The sequence below is a fragment of the Chiloscyllium plagiosum genome, unplaced genomic scaffold (assembly GCF_037043375.1).
Source record: "Chiloscyllium plagiosum isolate Xiang-an unplaced genomic scaffold, Cpla_swu_hap1 HiC_scaffold_2, whole genome shotgun sequence".
Lineage (NCBI taxonomy): Eukaryota > Metazoa > Chordata > Chondrichthyes > Orectolobiformes > Hemiscylliidae > Chiloscyllium > Chiloscyllium plagiosum.
This window is the reverse complement of record NW_028270140.1, coordinates 161,701,809-161,720,357: the sequence shown is the minus strand read 5'-3', so window position 1 is coordinate 161,720,357 and position 18,549 is coordinate 161,701,809. Positions and strand designations below refer to the sequence as shown.

Genomic DNA, 18,549 nt, shown 5'->3' with positions numbered 1-18,549 from the left:
GATGTACATGTATTTGGAAAGGCAACGACTGACTCGGGATAGTCAACATGGCTTTGTGCGTGGGAAATCATGTCTCACAAACTTGACTGAGATTTTTTGAGGAAGTGATGAAGATGGTTGGTGAGGGTAAGGCTATGGATATTGTCTGCTTGACTTCATTAAACCATTTGACAAGGTGCCTCATGGTAGACTGTGCCAGAAGATTGTCTCTCACAAGATCCATGCTGAGTTGAAAACTTGAATACAAAATTGGCTTGGCTGGAGAAACCAGGGGATAAGTTGTGGAGGAGCCTGTTTCTGACTGGGAATCTGTAATCAACAGTGTTCTGTATGGATCAATACCGGGATCTAAAATGTTTGTCATTTATATAAATGATCTGGATGAAAATGCTGGTGCTCTGATTAGTGAGTTTGCAGACAACACAAAAATTGGAGGAGTTGTGGACAATAAGGAATGTTGTCAAAGGATACAGCAAGATATGATCATTTGGAAAGTTGGGCAGATAAATGGCAGATGGAGTTAATTGTGGCATGTGTGAGGTGATGGGTTTATTGTATAGGATGTCATGTCAGGTCAGATTGGGATGTCTAGTTGGCGTGTTAGACCAAAGCGTTTCTGTGCTGTATGACTCTAAGACTCTATTTTGGAAGGTCAAATGTAAGAGGAAAGTATATAGTAATTGGCAAAACTCTCAGGTACATTGATATACAGGAGGGATGTTGGGGTGAAAGTCCATAGCTCCCTGATAGTGGAACACAAGTGGTAAAGAAGGCATACTTGCCTGCATTGGTCTGGGCATTGAGTATAAAAGTTGGCAACTCTTGTTGTAGCTTTGCTGTTTTCATTAGAGAAAAGAAGGTTTAGGGGGTGACTTGATTGAGGTGTACAAGATGATTAGGGGGTTAGATAGGGTTGACAGTATGAACCTTTTCCCGCGTATGGAGTCGGGTATTACAAGGGGGCATAGCTTTAAATTAAGGGGGGGTAGATATAGGACTGATGTTAGGGGTAGGTTCTTCACTCAGCGAGTCGTGAGTTCATGGTATGCCCTGCCAGTAGCAGTGGTGGACTCTCCCTCATTATGGGCATTTAAGCGGGCATTGGATAGGCATATGGAGGATAGTGGGTTAGTGTAGGTTAGGTGGGCTTGGATCGGCGCAACATCGAGGGCCGAAGGGCCTGTACTGCGCTGTATTCTTCTATGTTCTATGTTCTATATATCAGACCTTAGTTAGGCCACATTTAGAGGATTGTGTGAGTTTTGGTTGCTGCACTATAGGATGGATGTGGAGCTTTTGGAGAGGGTGCAGAAGGGGTTTACCAGGATGTTGCCTGGATTGGAGGGCATTAGCCTGAAGAGGAGGTCGGATAAACTTGGGCTGTTTTCGCTCGAGCATCGGAGGCTGAGGGGGGGAACCTGATCGAGGTGTTTACAATTCGGAGAGGGATGGATGGGGTGGCTGGTCAGAGTCTGCTTCCCAGGGTGGGAATGTCACATACTGGGGGGGCATCAGTTTAAGGGGAGAGGGGGAAAGGTGTTTACACAGAGGGTGGTGGGTTCCTGGGACACACTGCCAGGGGAGGTACCTGGGACACACTGCCAGGGGAGGTGGTAGATACAACAGCAACGTTTAAGAGACATTTGGACAGACACATGAGCAGGCAGTGAACCAGAGGGATATGGACATGTGCAGGCTGATGGGATTAGTTTGGAATGACCTCATGGTCAGCACAGACACGGTGGGCCGAAGGGCCTGTTCCTGTACTAGACTGTTCTAGTTCTATATTTCATGTTCTGCAACAATGAAAAAGGCCATTCAGCCCATTGAGTCTGTGCCCATCAAAAACAGCTAACTAATTATTGTAATCCTATTTTGGACACCTCTGCCCCTTACCTTAAATCTACACCCCTCCAATCCCCTCCAATCCCCTCCCATCCCCTCCAATCACCTCCCATCCCACCCCATCACATCCCCTCCCCTCCTCTCCCCTTCCCTGCCCTCCCATCCCACCCCATCACATCCCCTCCCCTCCTCTCCCCTCCCCTGCCCTCCCATCCCACCCCATCACATCCCCTCCCCTCCCCTCCCATCTCCTTCCCTGCCCTCCCATCCCACCCCATCACATCCCCTCCCCTCCCCTCCTCTCCCCTCCCCTGCCCTCCCATCCCACCCCATCACATCCCCTCCCCTCCCCTCCCATCCCCTCCCCTGCCCTTCCATCCCACCCCATCCCATCATCGATCCCTGCACCAAGGGGAAATGTTTCTTCCTCTCTACTTTACCTATGCTCTATATAATTTTACATCTCAATCACATCCCCCCACAGAGTCCCCTGCTCTCAGGGAAACAACTAGGCGACAGTGAGGACTGCAGATGCTGGAGATCAGATACAAGATTACAGTGTTGCTGGAAAAGCACAGCAGGTCAGGCAGCATCGGAGGGGCAGGAAAATCAATGTTTTGGGCAGGAGCCCTTCATCAGGAATCATTGTTGATGAAGGGCTCCTGCCGAGAGCGTTGATTTTCCTGCCCCTCGGATGCTGCCTGACCTGCTGTGCTTTTCCAGCAACACTCTAATCTTGTCTCAGGGAAACAACCTCAGTCTGTCCAAACTCTCTTCATAACTAAAACTCCCCCAGTCCAGGTAATATCCTGGTCAATCTCCTCTGCACTTTCTCCAGTGCAATCACATCCCTCCTATAATGTGGACTCAAGAACGGATCTTTACAAAAACTTTAAACTCTATTAGCCTAACCAATGTTTTGTACTGTTTAGCAAAACCTTCCTGCTCTTAAACTCCAAGTTTCAATTAATAAAGACAAATATTCAAGCAACATCCTCAACCGTCCAGCCAAGCAACACCCAGGAATGAGCAGGGAACTGAGAGATGTAAACCGTATCTAATCAGTTGTGGTTAGTTTGGTATGGCTTTATTGGCAGCACAGACATGACTGGACCGGACTGGACCGGATCAGACCCCACCGTTTTATGTTCTCTATTCTAACAAACTTCTCAAGGACAGTTCAGGATGGGTGACAATGCTGGTCTAGCTAGTGATACCCACTTCACACAACTGCTTTGTGAAGGTTGGGGGAGTAGGCAGAAGTGAATATCCCTTTGAAGTGTTGTGTGTATCCCAGTTGAGCAGCTGGGAGCCAGTGTCACTGCGCTGAGGGACACTCTGCTTTGCTGGACAGTGAGTTGATGATGGCTATGTTTCATTTCTGTGCAGGGTAGATTTTCAGGAGTATTTGGAGTCTCGTCCTGACCATAAGCAGGAGTTTGTCACACAGTGGCAGAATGATTATAATTCCATTCCTGAGGATCTCCGACACGATGACGATGTGAAGGCAGAACTGTTCCTGCGGCTCTATGTAAGTGAAAGCTCAGCTCAGCTCACCGTGCTGACCCTCCTGGGAGCTCAGCTCACCGTGCTGACCCTCCTGGGAGCTCAGCTCACCGTGCTGACCCTCCTGGGAGCTCAGCTCACCGTGCTGACCCTCCTGGGAGCTCAGCTCACCGTACTGACCCTCCTGGGAGCTCAGTTCACCGTACTGACCCTCCTGGGAGCTCAGCTCACCGTGCTGACCCTCCTGGGAGCTCAGCTCACCGTGCTGACCCTCCTGGGAGCACAGCTCACCGTGCTGACCCTCCTGGGAGCTCAGCTCACCGTGCTGACCCTCCTGGGAGCTCAGCTCACCGTGCTGACCCTCCTGGGAGCTCAGCTCACCGTGCTGACCCTCCTGGGAGCTCAGCTCACCGTACTGACCCTGTGAGGAGCCCAGCTCACCGTGCTGACCCTCCTGGGAGCTCAGCTCACCGTGCTGACCCTGTGAGGAGCTCAGCTCACCGTACTGACCCTGTGAGGAGCACAGCTCACCGTGCTGGCCCTGTGAGGAGCTCAGCTCACTGTGCTGACCCTGTGAGGAGCTCAGCTCACTGTGCTGACCCTGTGAGGAGCCCAGCTCACCGTGCTGGCCCTGTGAGGAGCTCAGCTCACTGTGCTGACCCTGTGAGGAGCACAGCTCACCGTGCTGACCCTGTCGGGAGCCCAGCTCACCGTGCTGACCCTGTGAGGAGCCCAGCTCACCGTGCTGGCCCTGTGAGGAGCTCAGCTCACTGTGCTGACCCTGTGAGGAGCCCAGCTCACCGTGCTGACCCTGTGAGGAGCTCAGCTCACCGTACTGACCCTGTGAGGAGCCCAGCTCACCGTGCTGACCCTCCTGGGAGCTCAGCTCACCGTACTGACCCTGTGAGGAGCCCAGCTCACCGTGCTGACCCTCCTGGGAGCTCAGCTCACCGTACTGACCCTGTGAGGAGCCCAGCTCACCGTGCTGACCCTCCTGGGAGCTCAGCTCACCGTGCTGACCCTCCTGGGAGCTCAGCTCACTGTGCTGACCCTCCTGGGAGCTCAGCTCACCGTACTGACCCTGTGAGGAGCCCAGCTCACCGTGCTGACCCTCCTGGGAGCTCAGCTCACCGTGCTGACCCTCCTGGGAGCTCAGCTCACCGTACTGACCCTGTGAGGAGCTCAGCTCACCGTGCTGACCCTGTGAGGAGCCCAGCTCACCGTGCTGACCTTGTGAGGAGCTCAGCTCACTGTGCTGACCCTGTGAGGAGCCCAGCTCACCGTGCTGACCCTGTGAGGAGCTCAGCTCACCGTGCTGACCCTGTGAGGAGCCCAGCTCACCGTGCTGACCCTGTCGGGAGCCCAGCTAACCGTGCTGACCCTGTGAGGAGCCTAGCTCACCGTGCTGACTCTGTGAGGAGCTCAGCTCACCGTACTGACCCTGTGAGGAGCTCAGCTCACCGTACTGACCCTGTGAGGAGCAAAGCTCACCGTGCTGACCCTGTGAGGATCTCAGCTCACCGTACTGACCCTGTAAGGAGCACAGCTCACCGTGCTAACCCTGTGAGGAGCCCAGCTCACCATGCTGACCCTCCTGGGAGCACAGCTCACAGTACTGACCCTGTGAGGAGCTCAGCTCACCGTGCTGACCCTGTGAGGATCTCAGCTCACCGTACTGACCCTGTGAGGAGCACAGCTCACCGTGCTAACCCTGTGAGGAGCCCAGCTCACCATGCTGACCCTCCTGGGAGCACAGCTCACAGTACTGACCCTGTGAGGAGCTCCGCTCACCGTACTGACCCTGTGAAGAGCTCAGCTCACCGTGCTGACCCTGTGAGGAGCCCAGCTCACCGTACTGACCCTGTGAGGAGCCCAGCTCACCGTGCTGACCCTGTGAGGAGCCCAGCTCACCGTGCTGACCCTGTGAGGAGCACAGCTCACCGTGCTGACCCTGTGAGGTGCCCAGCTCACCGTACTGACCCTGTGAGGTGCCCAGCTCACCGTGCTGACCCTGTGAGGTGCCCAGCTCACCGTGCTGACCCTCCCGGGAGCTCAGCTCACCGTACTGACCCTGTGAGGAGCTCAGCTCACCGTACTGACCCTGTGAGGAGCCCAGCTCACCGTGCTGACCCTCCTGGGAGCGCAGCTCACCGTACTGACCCTGTGAGGAGCTCAGCTCACCGTGCTGACCCTGTGAGGAGCCCAGCTCACCGTGCTGACCCTCCCGGGAGCTCAGCTCACCGTACTGACCCTGTGAGGAGCTCAGCTCACCGTACTGACCCTGTGAGGAGCTCAGCTCACCGTACTGACCCTGTGAGGAGCACAGCTCACCGTGCTGGCCCTGTGAGGAGCTCAGCTCACTGTGCTGACCCTGTGAGGAGCTCAGCTCACTGTGCTGACCCTGTGAGGAGCCCAGCTCACCGTGCTGGCCCTGTGAGGAGCTCAGCTCACTGTGCTGACCCTGTGAGGAGCACAGCTCACCGTGCTGACCCTGTCGGGAGCCCAGCTCACCGTGCTGACCCTGTGAGGAGCCCAGCTCACCGTGCTGGCCCTGTGAGGAGCTCAGCTCACTGTGCTGACCCTGTGAGGAGCCCAGCTCACCATGCTGACCCTGTGAGGAGCTCAGCTCACCGTACTGACCCTGTGAGGAGCGCAGCTCACCGTGCTGACCCTGTGAGGAGCCCAGCTCACCGTGCTGGCCCTGTGAGGAGCTCAGCTCACTGTGCTGACCCTGTGAGGAGCCCAGCTCACCGTGCTGACCCTGTGAGGAGCTCAGCTCACCGTGCTGACCCTGTGAGGAGCCCAGCTCACCGTGCTGACCCTGTCGGGAGCCCAGCTCACCGTGCTGACCCTGTGAGGAGCCCAGCTCACCGTGCTGGCCCTGTGAGGAGCTCAGCTCACTGTGCTGACCCTGTGAGGAGCCCAGCTCACCGTGCTGACCCTGTGAGGAGCCCAGCTCACCGTGCTGACCCTGTGAGGAGCCCAGCTCACCGTGCTGGCCCTGTGAGGAGCTCAGCTCACTGTGCTGACCCTGTGAGGAGCCCAGCTCACCGTGCTGACCCTGTGAGGAGCTCAGCTCACTGTGCTGACCCTGTGAGGAGCACAGCTCACCGTGCTGACCCTGTGAGGAGCCCAGCTCACTGTGCTGACCCTGTGAGGAGCCCAGCTCACCGTGCTGACCCTGTGAGGAGCTCAGGATGAGATTCCACTTGTGAGGGTTCCTTATGAGACCACCACACCCCATCCCTCTGTGTGAGACCGCATCACTGTCCGTGTCTCCCCCTCACCACACCCCTCCTGTAGTTTCTATGAGTTCCTTCTCTTCCCCTGGATTGGGATATCATAGCTATTACAGAAATATGGCTGAGGGAGGGACAGGATGGCAGCTCAATGTTCTGGGGTTTCGATGTTATAGGAAGGATTGAAGGGGGAATAAGGTAGGAGGGGGAATGGCATTCCTGATTAGGGACAAAATTACTTCGAGAATATATTACTGCGGATTGTCCAGTGAAGCTAAATGGGTGGAACTGAGAAATAAGAAGGGGTGATCACTTTGATGGGATTGTACACTGAGCCCACCCCCTCCTAGTTATTCAGTGAGAAACAGAGGAGTAAATACAGGCTGACCACTGTATGGGAAGCCCTGGTTTCCACGGTTTCAGTTACCTGCAGTTTACTGTGGTCTGAACATATTACAGGGAACCTTCCAGAACCAGGGACCCGGTGCTGCTGGGACGGCAATGTTTCCATTTACATTTTTAGGGTTCATTCCTATCTGTGGTTTTGGGTTTCTGCAGTAGGTCTTCGAACATATCCCCGGGATACGAGGGGACTACTGCATGTAGATAAATCTCAGATATATGTGAGAATGATATGGTTTTAACTTTCCAAATATAGACTGGGACTGCTGGAGTGTTAAGATCTTGAATGAAAGGAAATTGTTAAATGTGTACAACAAAATATAGATAGTCCTACTAGAAACAGTGGTATGGTGGCACAGTGGTTAGCATAGCTGCCTCACAGCACCAGGGTCCCAGGTTCGATTCCCGCCTCAGGTGACTGTGTGGAGTTTGCACGTTCTCCCTGTGTCTGCGTGGGTTTCCTCCGGGTGCTCCGGTTTCCTCCCACAGTCCAAAGATGTGCAGGTCAGGTGAATTGACCATGCTAAATTGCCCGTAGTGTTAGGGGCATTAGTCAGAGGGGAATGGATCAGGGTGGGTTACTCTTGGAGGGTCGGTGTAGACTTGTTGGACCGAAGGGCGTGTTTCCACAATGTGGAGAATCTAATCTAAAAGGGCTAAAACTTGACTTCTTCAAAAATAAGCCAAAGCAAGTGACTGGAATGTTAAGAGGAACACTTTGGGGCCAGTGATTATAGTTTTAAAACGGTTATGGATAGGCCTTGTCCAAAAATTAAAGTTCTAAATTAGGGTGCCAATTTTGATGGTATTAGACAGGAAGTTTCAAAAGTTGATAGTGGGAGGCTGTTCACAGCTAATGGAATGATGGGATTTAGATTTTGGTTTTATTGTCATGTGTGCTGAAGTGTGAGGTACAGGAGTCCAGTGATAAGGTACAGTGTCACCACTCACAGTGCCATCTTAGATTAAAATCTAACTTAGGTACAAAATCTTAGTTACAGATATAGAAAAATAAGGAAATAAGTTCAAACGTTAACATCTACATCTTCTTAGTAAATAAATGAGGCTATCAAAAATGTGCGAACAGCAGTTCAGAGACAGCAGGTTCCTGTTTGTGTGAAGGGCTAGGCTCCCTGGGTCAGTGTGAGTGTGAGCTCACTCCCCTCCTCCTCCCCGGGTCAGTGTGAGTGTGAGCTCACTCCCCTCCTCCTCCCCGGGTCAGTGTGAGTGTGAGCTCACTCCCCCTCGCTGGGTCAGTGTGAGTGTGAGCTCACTCCCCCTCGCTGGGTCAGTGTGAGTGTGAGCTCACTCCCCTCCCCCTCCCCAGGTCAGTGTGAGTGTGAGCTCACTCCCCCTCGCTGGGTCAGTGTGAGTGTGAGCTCACTCCCCCTCGCTGGGTCAGTGTGAGTGTGAGCTCACTCCCCCTCGCTGGGTCAGTGTGAGTATGAGCTCACTCCCCCTCGCTGGGTCAGTGTGAGTGTGAGCTCACTCCCCCTCGCTGGGTCAGTGTGAGTGTGAGCTCACTCCCCCTCGCTGGGTCAGTGTGAGTGTGAGTTCACTCCCCCTCGCTGGGTCAGTGTGAGTGTGAGCTCACTCCCCCTCGCTGGGTCAGTGTGAGTGTGAGCTCACTCCCCCTCGCTGGGTCAGTGTGAGTGTGAGCTCACTCTCCCTCGCTGGGTCAGTGTGAGTATGAGCTCACTCCCCCTCGCTGGGTCAGTGTGAGTGTGAGCTCACTCCCCCTCGCTGGGTCAGTGTGAGTGTGAGCTCACTCCCCTCCCCCTCCCCAGGTCAGTGTGAGTGTGAGCTCACTCCCCCTCGCTGGGTCAGTGTGAGTATGAGCTCACTCCCCCTCGCTGGGTCAGTGTGAGTGTGAGCTCACTCCCCCTCCCCGGGTCAGTGTGAGTGTGAGCTCACTCCCCCTCGCTGGGTCAGTGTGAGTGTGAGCACCCTCCCCTTCCCCATCCCCCTCGCTGGGTCAGTGTGAGTGTGAGCTCACTCCCCCTCGCTGGGTCAGTGTGAGTGTGAGCTCCCTCCCCTCCCCCTCCCTGGGTCAGTGTGAGTGTGAGTTCCCTCCCCCTCCCTGGGTCAGTGTAAGTGTGAGCTCCCTCCCCCTCCCCCTCCCCCTCCCCCTCCCCCTCTCCTTCCCCCTCCCCGGGTCATAGAACATAGAAGAATACAGCGCAGTACAGGCCCTTGGGCCCTCGATGTTGCGCCGATCCAAGCCCACCTAACCTACACTAACCCACTATCCTCCATATGCCTATCCAATGCCCGCTTAAATGCCCATAAAGAGGGAGAGTCCACCACTGCTACTGGCAGGGCATTCCATGAACTCACGACTCGCTGAGTAAAGAACCTACCCCTAACATCTGTCCTATACCTACCCCCCCTTAATTTAAAGCTATGCCCCCTTGTAATAGCTGACTCCATACGAGGAAAAAGATTCTCACTGTCGATCCTATCTAAACCCCTAATCATCTTGTACACCTCTATCAAGTCACCCCTAAACCTTCTTTTCTCCAATGAAAACAGCCCCAAGTGTCTCAGCCTTTCCTCATACGATTTTCCTTCCATACCAGGCAACATCCTGGTAAACCTCCTCTGCACCCGTTCCAGTGCCTCCACATCCTTCCTATAGTATGGCGACCAAAACTGCACACAATACTCCAGATGCGGCCGCACCAGAGTCTTATACAACTGCAACATGACCTCAGTACTCCGGAACTCAATTCCTCTACCAATAAAAGCCAGTACGCCATATGCCTTCCTCACCGCACTATTTACCTGGGTGGCAACTTTCAAAGATTTGTGTACATGGACACCAAGATCCCTCTGCTCATCCACACTACCAAGTATCCGACCATTAGCCCAGTACCCCATCTTTTTATGACACTTACCAAAGTGAATCACCTCACACTTAGCTACATTGAACTCCATTTGCCACCTTTCTGCCCAGTTCTGCAACTTATCTATATCCCGCTGTAACCTGCCACATCCTTCCTCACTGTCAACAACTCCTCCGACTTTCGTATCATCCGTAAACTTGTTCACCCAACCTTCTAGCCCCTCCTCCACGTCATTTATAAAAATGACAAACAGCAATGGTCCCAAAAAAGATCCTTGCGGAACACCGCTAGTAACGGCACTCCAAGATGAACCTTTACCATCAACTACTACCCTCTGTCTTCTTCCAGCCAGCCAATTCCTAATCCAAACCTCCAACTCACCCTCAATGCCATACCTCTGTATTTTTTGCAGTAGTCTACCATGGGGAACCTTATCAAACGCCTTACTAAAATCCATATACACCACATCTTCTGCTTTCCCCTCGTCCACCTCCTTAGTCACCTTCTCAAAGAATTCAATAAGGTTTGTGAGGCACGACCTGCCCTTCACAAAACCATGCTGACTATCCTTGATCACATTATTCCTATCCAGATGTTCATAAATCCTATCCCTTACAATTCTCTCTAAGACTTTGCCCACAACAGAAGTGAGACTCACCGGCCTATAGTTACTAGGGTTATCCCTACTCCCCTTCTTGAACAAGGGAACCACATTTGCTATCCTCCAGTCTTCTGGCACTACTCCTGTAGACAACGAGGACATAAAAATCAAGGCCAATGGCTCTGCAATCTCCTCCCTTGCTTCCCAGAGAATCCTAGGATAAATGCATCTATTTTCACCTTTTCCAGGATTTCCAACACCTCTTCTCTACATACCTCAAAGCCATCCATTCTAATTAATTGTGACTCAATATTCACATTGACAACAATGTCCTGTTCCTGAGTGAATACTGACGAAAAGTATTCATTCAGTGTCTCCCCAATCTCTTCAGCCTCCACACGCAACTTCTCACTACTATCCTTGACTGGACCTATTCCTACCCTAGTCATTCTTTTATTCCTGACATACCTATAGAAAGCCTTAGGGTTTTCCCTAATCCTACCAACTAAGGACCTTTCATGTCCCCTCCTTGCTGCTCTTAGCTCTCTCTTCAGGTCCTTCCTGGCTACCCTATAACTCTCAATCGCCCCAATTGAACCTTCACGCCTCATCTTTACATAGGCCGCCCTCTTCCATTTAACAAGGGATTCCAATTCCTTATTAAACCACGGCTCCCTCGCACGACCCTTTCCTCCCTGCCTGACGGGCACATACTTATCAAGGACACTCAATAGTTGCTCCTTGAACAAGCTCCACATATCAATTACACCCTTGCCTTGAAGCTTACTTTTCCAGGCCACGCATCCTAAGTCATGCCTCCCCGGGTCAGTGTGAGTGTGAGCTCCCTCCCGGGTCAGTGTGAGTGTGAGCTCCCTCCCCGGGTCAGTGTGAGTGTGAGCTCCCTCTCCCTCCCGGGTCAGTGTGAGTGTGAGCTCCCTCCCCCTCCCTGGGTCAGTGTGAGTGTGAGCACCCACCCCTTCCCCGGGTCAGTGTGAGTGTGAGCTCATTCCCCGGGTCAGTGTGAGTGTGAGCTCCCTCCCCCTCCCCGGGTCAGTGTGAGTGTGAGCTCCCTCCCGGGTCAGTGTGAGTGTGAGCTCCCTCCCGGGTCAGTGTGAGTGTGAGCTCCCTCTCCCTCCCGGGTCAGTGTGAGTGTGAGCTCCCTCCCCGGGTCAGTGTGAGTGTGAGCTCCCTCCCGGGTCAGTGTGAGTGTGAGCTCCCTCCCCGGGTCAGTGTGAGTGTGAGCTCCCTCCCCGGGTCAGTGTGAGTGTGAGCTCCCTCCCGGGTCAGTGTGAGTGTGAGCTCCCTCCCCGGGTCAGTGTGAGTGTGAGCTCCCTCTCCCTCCCCGGGTCAGTGTGAGTGTGAGCTCACTCCCCGGGTCAGTGTGAGTGTGAGCTCCCTCCCGGGTCAGTGTGAGTGTGAGCTCCCTCTCCCTCCCGGGTCAGTGTGAGTGTGAGCTCCCTCCCCGGGTCAGTGTGAGTGTGAGCTCCCTCCCCGGGTCAGTGTGAGTGTGAGCTCCCTCCCGGGTCAGTGTGAGTGTGAGCTCCCTCCCCGGGTCAGTGTGAGTGTGAGCTCCCTCTCCCTCCCGGGTCAGTGTGAGTGTGAGCTCCCTCCCCTTCCCTGGGTCAGTGTGAGTGTGAGCACCCACCCCTTCCCCGGGTCAGTGTGAGTGTGAGCTCATTCCCCGGGTCAGTGTGAGTGTGAGCTCCCTCCCCCTCCCCGGGTCAGTGTGAGTGTGAGCTCCCTCCCGGGTCAGTGTGAGTGTGAGCTCCCTCTCCCTCCCGGGTCAGTGTGAGTGTGAGCTCCCTCCCCGGGTCAGTGTGAGTGTGAGCTCCCTCCCGGGTCAGTGTGAGTGTGAGCTCCCTCTCCCTCCCGGGTCAGTGTGAGTGTGAGCTCCCTCCCCGGGTCAGTGTGAGTGTGAGCTCCCTCCCCGGGTCAGTGTGAGTGTGAGCTCCCTCCCGGGTCAGTGTGAGTGTGAGCTCCCTCCCCGGGTCAGTGTGAGTGTGAGCTCCCTCCCCGGGTCAGTGTGAGTGTGAGCTCCCTCCCGGGTCAGTGTGAGTGTGAGCTCCCTCTCCCTCCCGGGTCAGTGTGAGTGTGAGCTCCCTCCCCCTCCCCGGGTCAGTGTGAGTGTGAGCTCCCTCCCGGGTCAGTGTGAGTGTGAGCTCCCTCTCCCTCCCGGGTCAGTGTGAGTGTGAGCTCCCTCCCGGGTCAGTGTGAGTGTGAGCTCCCTCCCCGGGTCAGTGTGAGTGTGAGCTCCCTCCCGGGTCAGTGTGAGTGTGAGCTCCCTCCCGGGTCAGTGTGAGTGTGAGCTCCCTCTCCCTCCCGGGTCAGTGTGAGTGTGAGCTCCCTCCCCGGGTCAGTGTGAGTGTGAGCTCCCTCCCCCTCCCCGGGTGAGTGTGAGTGTGAGCTCCCTCTCCCTCCCGGGTCAGTGTGAGTGTGAGCTCCCTCTCCCTCCCGGGTCAGTGTGAGTGTGAGCTCACTCCCCGGGTCAGTGTGAGTGTGAGCTCCCTCCCGGGTCAGTGTGAGTGTGAGCTCCCTCCCCCTCCCCGGGTCAGTGTGAGTGTGAGCTCCCTCCCGGGTCAGTGTGAGTGTGAGCTCCCTCCCCGGGTCAGTGTGAGTGTGAGCTCCCTCTCCCTCCCGGGTCAGTGTGAGTGTGAGCTCCCTCCCCCTCCCTGGGTCAGTGTGAGTGTGAGCACCCACCCCTTCCCCGGGTCAGTGTGAGTGTGAGCTCATTCCCCGGGTCAGTGTGAGTGTGAGCTCCCTCCCCCTCCCCGGGTCAGTGTGAGTGTGAGCTCCCTCCCGGGTCAGTGTGAGTGTGAGCTCCCTCTCCCTCCCGGGTCAGTGTGAGTGTGAGCTCCCTCTCCCTCCCGGGTCAGTGTGAGTGTGAGCTCCCTCCCCGGGTCAGTGTGAGTGTGAGCTCCCTCCCGGGTCAGTGTGAGTGTGAGCTCCCTCTCCCTCCCGGGTCAGTGTGAGTGTGAGCTCCCTCCCGGGTCAGTGTGAGTGTGAGCTCCCTCTCCCTCCCTGGGTCAGTGTGAGTGTGAGCTCCCTCCCGGGTCAGTGTGAGTGTGAGCTCCCTCTCCCTCCCGGGTCAGTGTGAGTGTGAGCTCCCTCCCGGGTCAGTGTGAGTGTGAGCTCCCTCTCCCTCCCCGGGTCAGTGTGAGTGTGAGCTCCCTCCCCGGGTCAGTGTGAGTGTGAGCTCCCTCCCCGGGTCAGTGTGAGTGTGAGCTCCCTCCCGGGTCAGTGTGAGTGTGAGCTCCCTCTCCCTCCCTGGGTCAGTGTGAGTGTGAGCTCCCTCCCCCTCCCCGGGTCAGTGTGAGTGTGAGCTCCCTCCCCGGGTCAGTGTGAGTGTGAGCTCCCTCCCCGGGTCAGTGTGAGTGTGAGCTCCCTCCCGGGTCAGTGTGAGTGTGAGCTCCCTCCCCCTCCCCGGGTCAGTGTGAGTGTGAGCTCCCTCCCCGGGTCAGTGTGAGTGTGAGCTCCCTCCCCGGGTCAGTGTGAGTGTGAGCTCCCTCCCCGGGTCAGTGTGAGTGTGAGCTCCCTCCCCCTCCCCGGGTCAGTGTGAGTGTGAGCTCCCTCCCCGGGTCAGTGTGAGTGTGTGCTCCCTCTCCCTCCCGGGTCAGTGTGAGTGTGAGCTCCCTCCCCGGGTCAGTGTGAGTGTGAGCTCCCTCCCCGGGTCAGTGTGAGTGTGAGCTCCCTCTCCCTCCCCGGGTCAGTGTGAGTGTGAGCTCCCTCCCCGGGTCAGTGTGAGTGTGAGCTCCCTCCCCGGGTCAGTGTGAGTGTGAGCTCCCTCCCCGGGTCAGTGTGAGTGTGAGCTCCCTCTCCCTCCCTGGGTCAGTGTGAGTGTGAGCTCCCTCCCCCTCCCCGGGTCAGTGTGAGTGTGAGCTCCCTCTCCCTCCCGGGTCAGTGTGAGTGTGAGCTCCCTCCCCGGGTCAGTGTGAGTGTGAGCTCCCTCCCCGGGTCAGTGTGAGTGTGAGCTCCCTCCCGGGTCAGTGTGAGTGTGAGCTCCCTCCCCCTCCCCGGGTCAGTGTGAGTGTGAGCTCCCTCCCCGGGTCAGTGTGAGTGTGAGCTCCCTCCCCCTCCCCGGGTCAGTGTGAGTGTGAGCTCCCTCCCCGGGTCAGTGTGAGTGTGTGCTCCCTCTCCCTCCCGGGTCAGTGTGAGTGTGAGCTCCCTCCCCGGGTCAGTGTGAGTGTGAGCTCCCTCCCCGGGTCAGTGTGAGTGTGAGCTCCCTCTCACTCCCCAGGTCAGTGTGAGTGTGAGCTCACTCCCCGGGTCAGTGTGAGTGTGAGCTCTCTCTCCCTCCTGGGTCAGTGTGAGTGTGAGCTCCCTCCCGGGTCAGTGTGAGTGTGAGCTCCCTCTCCCTCCCTGGGTCAGTGTGAGTGTGAGCTCCCTCTCCCTCCCCGGGTCAGTGTGAGTGTGAGCTCCCTCTCCCTCCCGGGTCAGTGTGAGTGTGAGCTCCCTCCCCGGGTCAGTGTGAGTGTGAGCTCCCTCTCCCTCCCGGGTCAGTGTGAGTGTGAGCTCCCTCCTGGGTCAGTGTGAGTGTGAGCTCCCTCTCCCTCCCGGGTCAGTGTGAGTGTGAGCTCCCTCCCCGGGTCAGTGTGAGTGTGAGCTCCCTCTCCCTCCCGGGTCAGTGTGAGTGTGAGCTCCCTCCCCGGGTCAGTGTGAGTGTGAGCTCCCTCCCGGGTCAGTGTGAGTGTGAGCTCCCTCTCCCTCCCGGGTCAGTGTGAGTGTGAGCTCCCTCCCCGGGTCAGTGTGAGTGTGAGCTCCCTCTCGGGTCAGTGTGAGTGTGAGCTCCCTCTCCCTCCCGGGTCAGTGTGAGTGTGAGCTCCCTCCCCGGGTCAGTGTGAGTGTGAGCTCCCTCCCGGGTCAGTGTGAGTGTGAGCTCCCTCTCCCTCCCGGGTCAGTGTGAGTGTGAGCTCCCTCCCCGGGTCAGTGTGAGTGTGAGCTCCCTCTCCCTCCCGGGTCAGTGTGAGTGTGAGCTCCCTCTCCCCCCCGGGTCAGTGTGAGTGTGAGCTCCCTCCCCGGGTCAGTGTGAGTGTGAGCTCCCTCTCCCTCCCGGGTCAGTGTGAGTGTGAGCTCCCTCTCCCTCCCGGGTCAGTGTGAGTGTGAGCTCCTCCCCGGGTCAGTGTGAGTGTGCGCTCACTCCCCGGGTCAGTGTGAGTGTGAGCTCCCTCTCCCTCCCGGGTCAGTGTGAGTGTGAGCTCTGTCTGGGTGTATTCTCTGCTGTTCCTCCCCAGTTTGTCCATGACTGAGGAAGTTGGGGTTACGTGTGCAGTGACTGTATAGTGAGGCTGTGTGAACCTACCTCATTCTCCCCAGTGACTGACTGCATCCCATCGAAGTGACGGGGTTTGTTGAATCCTGAATCCATGTTACAGAGGAAATGGGTTTCCAGTTTGGGGCGGCACTGTGGCTCAGTGTAGCACTGCTGCCTCACAGCGCCAGGGACCCGGGTTCGATTCCAGCCTCGGGTGACTGTCTGTGTGGAGTTTGCACATTCTTCCTGTGTCTGTGTGGGTTTCCTCCGGGTGCTCCGGTTTCCTCCCACCGTCCAAAGATGTGTAGGCTATGTGAATTGGCCATGCTAAATTGTCCACAGTGATCTGGGATGTGTAGTCTAGGTGCAATAGTCATGGGTAAATGTGGAGTAATAGGATAGGGGAATGGGTCTGGGTGGGTTACTCTTCGGAGGGTCGGAGTGAGCTTGTTGGGCCGAAGGGCCTGTTTCCACAATGTAGGGATTCTAGGATTCTTCAGTCCTCTGCCTGTGATCTTCAACTTGACTGAGTCCATTAATTTGTTGTCTAGAACCTGCGAGAGCGTCTCTGGGACATCTCTGACACCAGGAAGGAAGAGGCTGAGCGAGAAAGGATGAACATTATGGGTAATGGCTGGCTGGAGGATCACCTGGGTTTACTGCTGAATATCTACACAACCCTCATGCAGGTAGGAAATCTCCCACTGCCTCCCAGCCTACTCCAATACTGAGCTGGTTCCAGGCAGTGACAGGAACTGTACAGCTCACCCCTGACCCCTACACGTCAGCAATATCTTCAGAACAGGCTGAGAAAATACCTGAGCAGGATTGGCAGCTAAAGAGTAGAGGGAAAGCTGAGCAAAATCCGAGAGAATTCTTATAACGCTGGGCACAGATGGTTAACAATATAAATAATTTCCAATTTTAACAGGTTTTTTTAATCCCACTGAAGGGGGAGAGCTCACCTTGAGGTCTGGACTCCCAAGGCATGTCATAGCTCTATTAAATATGGCTCATAATTGCCAGGAGCCTGCCCCCTTCCCTAACTCCAATCATGTCCTGATGCCCTTGGGGTGGGTGCAGGCAGTATGTCACCTTGAGAGACCAGGGTAGGTGTACCCTCGGGGCTGGAGTGGGTTATCTCCCCCTCCTTCCCCCGTTTTCCCAGTGGTTGTGTTTTGGTTATTGTCACATTGTCCCTGGTGCCTTTATACCTGATGGCCTTTTGGTGAACTGCAGTTCCTGTTAATGGAGCCAACCAATTCACACACTGCCAACTCCCACAAACAGCAGTGATCCGTTAACCATTTGGATGAGGGTGGAGAAGGATGGGTTAGTAAATTTGCAGACGACACTAAGGTCGGTGGAGTTGTGGGTAGTGCCGAAGGATGTTGTAGGTTACAGAGGGACATAGATAAGCTGCAGAGCTGGGCTGAGAGGCGGCAAATGGAGTTTAATGCAGACAAGTTGCTTTGCCTGAAACACTACTCAGGTAGTGTCTCCCACCCATCCTCGTCCTCTCACCAAATAAAAGGTTCGGTGTGCCAATTGGTAAAGTGACTGGTTTCTGTTTTTTTCAGTTTTTCAGTCGTCTCGTTGGGAATTTAGAACAGTGGGAATGGAGGTTAGGGCAGTTGAATGTTCCTCCTGTAGAATGTGGGAGGTAAGGGTTACCTCTAATGTCCCTGCTGACTGTATCTGTGGGACGTGCACCCAACTCCAGCTCCTCGAGAACCGCGTTAGGGAACGGGAGCTGGAGCTGGATGAACTTCGGATCATTCGGTAAGGGGAGGGGGTTATTGAGAGGAGTTACAGGGAGGGAGTCACTCCTCAGGTACAAGAAAAAGGTAAATGGGTTACAGTCAGGGGACGGAAAGGGAACCGGCAGGCAGTGCAGGGATCGCCTGTGGCCGTTCCCCTCAATAACAAGTATATACCGTTTTGGATACTGTTGGGGGGGATGACTTACCAGGGGAAAGCAGTGGGGTACCGGGCTCTGGCACAGAGTCTGTCCCTGCTGCTCAGAAGGGAAGGGGGAAGAGGAGCAGAGCAGCAGTCACTGGGGACTCGATAGTTAGGGGGATGGATAGGAGTTTCTGTGGGGACGAGAGAGACTCACGGTTGGTGTGTTACCTCCCAGGTGCCAGGGTCCGTGATGTCTCAGATCGTGTTTTTGGGATCCTTAAGGGGGAGGGGGAGCAACCCCAAGTCGGGGTCCACATAGGCACCAATGACATAGGTAGGAAGAGAGATGGGGATTTAAGGCAGAAATTCAGGGAGCTAGGGTGGGAGCTTCGAGATAGGACAAACAGAGTTGTTGTCTCTGGTTTGTTGCCCGTGCCACGTGCTAGTGAGGCAAGGAATAGGGAGAGAGAGGAGTTGAACACATGGCTACAGGGATGGTGCAGGAGGGAGGGTTTTGGATTCTTGGATAATTGGGGCTCTTTCTGGGGTAGGTGGGACCTCTACAAGCAGGATGGTCTTCATCTGAACCACAGGGATACCAATATCCTGGGGGGGAATATTCGCTAAGGCTATTGGGGTGGGTTTAAACTAATCCAGCAGGGGAATAGGAACCGAGATTGTAGTTCAAGTATACAGGAGGATGAGAGTAATGAAGTCAGAACTAAGGTTTCAAGATCGCCAGCAAGCTAGAAGTTGGTTTAAAATGTGTCTATTTCAACGCCAGGAGCATCCGGAATAAGGTGGTGGACTTGCAGCATGGGTTGGTACCTGGGACTTCGATGTTGTGGCCATTTCAGAGACATAGGTAGAGTAGGGGGGCAGCATCCGAAGAACAGAAAGATCGACGTTTCAGGCAAAAGCCCTTCATCTAGAATAGAGCTTTCCAGCACCACGCTA

General features: G+C 55.6%; 1 protein-coding gene across 1 annotated transcript in view; it reads left to right on the top strand.

Moving 5' to 3' along the window:
- Positions 1-18,549, top strand: part of spef2 (sperm flagellar and cilia associated 2) — an 894,484-nt gene that overhangs the window by 446,053 nt on the left and 429,882 nt on the right. Inside the window, exons 23-24 of the mRNA XM_087994173.1 lie at positions 3,235-3,376; positions 16,239-16,376. Coding sequence (XP_087850299.1) covers positions 3,235-3,376; positions 16,239-16,376 — 280 coding nt within the window. The remainder of the gene's footprint in view (positions 1-3,234; positions 3,377-16,238; positions 16,377-18,549) is intronic.